This window comes from Malurus melanocephalus, unplaced genomic scaffold, assembly GCF_030028575.1.
Source record: "Malurus melanocephalus ecotype Western Australia unplaced genomic scaffold, MMel_1.1 scaffold_822, whole genome shotgun sequence".
Taxonomy (NCBI): domain Eukaryota; kingdom Metazoa; phylum Chordata; class Aves; order Passeriformes; family Maluridae; genus Malurus; species Malurus melanocephalus.
The window spans coordinates 170683-174310 of NW_026624054.1; the positions used below are offsets into that span (position 1 = coordinate 170683).

The 3628-nt window shown below is 54.9% G+C and overlaps 1 protein-coding gene across 1 annotated transcript in view; it reads right to left on the reverse strand.

The window, feature by feature from the left end:
• The window catches only part of LOC130585060 (forkhead-associated domain-containing protein 1-like), a 25457-nt gene that overhangs the window by 20864 nt on the left and 965 nt on the right, over window positions 1-3628 (reverse strand). Inside the window, exon 3 of the mRNA XM_057385386.1 lies at window positions 144-368. Coding sequence (XP_057241369.1) covers window positions 144-368 — 225 coding nt within the window. The remainder of the gene's footprint in view (window positions 1-143; window positions 369-3628) is intronic.

Sequence of the window (3628 nt, forward strand, 5' to 3'; positions counted from 1 at the left end):
AAGGAGAGAAGGAAATCCCCTCCCTCCCACATTGCCCTTGATTTCAGACCCACAGACTGCTGCCCAAACCTGGGTGTTACCCCACAAGCACAGCTGTATCACAGAGGTGTTTTCCCTGCTCGGGGCTATGAAGGATYCAGTACCTGTTCCCTCAGGGCTTTGATCTCCTCTGTTTGGGCYCCCAGCTCTCGGCTGAAGGTGAGCAGCTCCTGGCTCAGCTCAGCCTCRCTCCTCACCGCTGCCTGGGCCAGTTTCTTTGCCATAGCCGCAATCTCCTCCTGCAGATCTCTGACCAGCACCTCTTTGCCCTTGGACTCTGTTTCCAAACTGGAGAGGTGACCAATTTCCTTCTCCAGTAGCTTCTCACCCTGCAGGCAGGTTCAGGCACCATTGGCCATTCTGCAGCTATGGACACTCCAGACCATGTGCCCAGGGCTGCTGACCCATGGCCACCAGCAAGGGACCTGCTGGCCCCAGCTTCCCACACCCTCTGGTCACCCACTGCACCCATGAAGCCTCTTTGGTGGCAGTCCCCACTCCCTGCTGGGACACAGCCTTTGGCAGGATCCACCTGCTCTGCCAAAGACCAGGATAGGGATGGCATTCCCCACTCCCTCCCTCCCCAGCATTACCTTCTCCTGGAGGGGGACATTCCCCCTGTGAGCCCCCAGGGAAAGGGCTCCCCCCGCACTTCTTGCACCGTCACCTGAGGAGCTGGTTGAGACTGGAAGAAAGCAAATTATAAGCATGAGAGRTGGTTGCAGGCARCAGAAATGCTCCCTGCAGCATCCCRTTCCCTTGTCCCTAAASTACTYCAAGGCAGTGGCCATTATTCAGGGTATGGTTTGGTTCACAACCAGCAGAGACATCAACTATTTGGGCTGAAAAGACATTTACAGTTGGTGCAAACAGTCCGCACCAACAGAAGAGAGAGAGAGAGTTACTTCACCTCTGGGAACCACCACAGCCTCAAAGCAGCAGAGACAGAGCAGAGAAAGGTTGCTCTTATTTTTSAGCACTGCCCAGCCCCTCAGAAAGCTGTGCTTTTTTGTCTTCCAGCACAGGAACAGTTGTGCTCACTGCCATGWGGGACTGGGGAATCCTTCAGGCTCTGTTCCAGAAGAGGAGTTTGTGCTGGGTGTGTCCTTTGCTTTGTTCTCACTGTGGTTTCCAGGTCAGCACTGGGACAACCTGGTGCTGCCTCACTCTGCACTTTGGCACCTCATTGTTGGCTTGGTGTTGTTTATGCCTGTTCAAAACACCCAACCCCACAGCAGGAAAACCACAGCATTGTGCACCAGGCCAAAACATTCCTGGCAAGTATCGTGTTCTCCAGCTGTTTGGGCTTACTTGCCCAAACCCTCACCTCTGCCCTGCCTCTAGCACAGATTTTATTTCCAGAGGTGTGGCAGGTTTAAAGCTCCTACACTCGAGGCAGCCACTTCAAAGGAGGTAAAAACACCACTCCAAACAGGGSTCAGGAACAGGCCCATGAGCCACAGGYRCAGATAAARTCAGTCAYGGCCCTTCTGGATCACACACCAGGAAAAAGGAAGAAGAAACATCCCTCTGCAAGGGCAACAGCATTCCCCTGGGATGTCACAGCTCATTAATTTCTTCCCTGAYCCAAATGCCACCCAGGACCCCACATGGCTTCTGATCAGCTCTGCTGGATGAAGACCCACACCCAGATCCTCACGCCCATCACTTTTCTGTTCCAATCAACTCCATTCAACACCAGGTTGCTCAGTGAGGACACCAGGACATAAATGGCTGGCTTTGGCATCCTGCAGTACCTGGCCTGACTGCAGAGGTGCTGCTGAAGGTGTCCAGAGAGGCTCTGGCCGTGCTCCTGTCCCGGGCACTCGCAGGTCGCTGTTTCTGCACTGGATGTGGTGTGTGCCCGGGGGCTCTGGGGGCTCCACTGCCCGGGGAGTTGGGGAGAAGCTGCCACTGCAGTGAGGGCAGGCGCAGAGGAGATGCAGGAGCTGAGAGTTTGGGTTCTGCAACCACCTGGAGCTKCCCAGCCCACCCTGKGGATTTCMAGCGGGGACAGGATACCTAYGGTGGGAAAACACCRYGTTATCTGCAAGATTTTAGGAGATGTTTTAGCTCTGGATTCACGTGCACTGTGTCGTGCAAAACCCTGGCACAGATCTCAGTGGAAGCACAATTTTAGTTCTTTCCCATTTCCATTGCTCAAGGATCAGATTTTAATCAGGGCATCCAGAATTTTTGCTGAAACAAAAAGAAATTTTTGGAATTTGCTGCTTTTCTGAGCTTTCCCCTCTCCATCTGACTGCCCTAATTCTGCACATCATTTGCAGATCCAGCAGAGCTCCTTTCACAGCTCTCCTGGCTCACACAAGGCCCTACCCCAGCATTTCTCCTGTTCACCCTAAGGAACCAAAGCCTCCCGTTGTGCTCCTGCCTTCCCATTCATGGAAGGGAATCAGGGCATTGGCTGCTGTTCTCCTGATGAGCAGAGCTTCCCAGGACGGTGGGGACRWGCCAMCAGCAAGGTCTCAGTTACCAGAGCTGCCCCAAACATCTGCCAGCATGGGGTCAGACCTGGGTGTGGATCCTTCAACACGGGCTGTTAACGGAGCCCCAGACCCCAGCACTGAACCCCACTGCTCCAGCCCCTTCCCCTCTGCCAGGACACATCCCAGCCCTGCTGCTCTCAGCTCCTTCTCCTCTCCCTGGCACATCCCATCCCTGCTCCAGCCCCTTCTCCTGTCCCAGGTCACATTCCATCCCTGCTCTCCAGCCCCTTCCCCTCTCCCTGGCACATCCCATCCCTGCTCCAGCCCCTTCCCCTCTGCCAGGACACATCCCAGCCCTGCTCTCCAGCCCCTTTCCCTCTCCCAGGCACATCCCAACCCCTCTGTTTTTGCTCTCGCTGCCTCCCACAGCCCTGGCTCACAGCGGGATCCCACAAAAACCTCACACAGCCTGTCTGGGCACGGCAGGATGCAATTCCCAGCCGGGTGCTGCTGCTCTGTACAGCATGTTCCTTCCTCTAAGCCTCGAGAGGAACGATCCCTCCCTGTCAGACACTGCACARCCGAGGTGGTTCCCTCCCTACAAGCAGCGGGGTCAGGCTTCAAAGCTGCTCCTCCGCAGGAGAATCACAGAGCAAGGAAAAGGCACCCCGTGGGCAGGCTCTGCATCGCTGGGCAAAGCCGATTCTGTGTGTGCACCCTGCCTTTGGGAATCCAAATGCTTACTGCTCCAGTGGGATCTAACTTTACCCWGGCAGAATCTTGGATTCTTCAAGAGCCACAATCATAAAAATGTTGCTGGCAATTATCAGTTGCTAGGTTTGGTCTGAAACCCAGCTTCTCCCTAATTATCTCGGGAGGAAACATAAAATGAAAATAAGAGGAAAAGGTCATTTCCCAGATCTACGTTTGCTAATGCGACTCGGTCCCGTGTTTTTCCCCACCGAACTGCCTGAGTTTCTTCAGCAGAGGGAGCTCCAGCTTTTCATTTTCTCCCCTCCCCGCCTTTGGCAACTTTTCTCGGGATCTCCCAGACACGCTGGGAGCGAGTTCCYGCTTCTGGAGCCTTCCTTGTCAGCAGCACCCACCCATTCATCTTTCGTCAGCACCTTTCCCTGGGCATC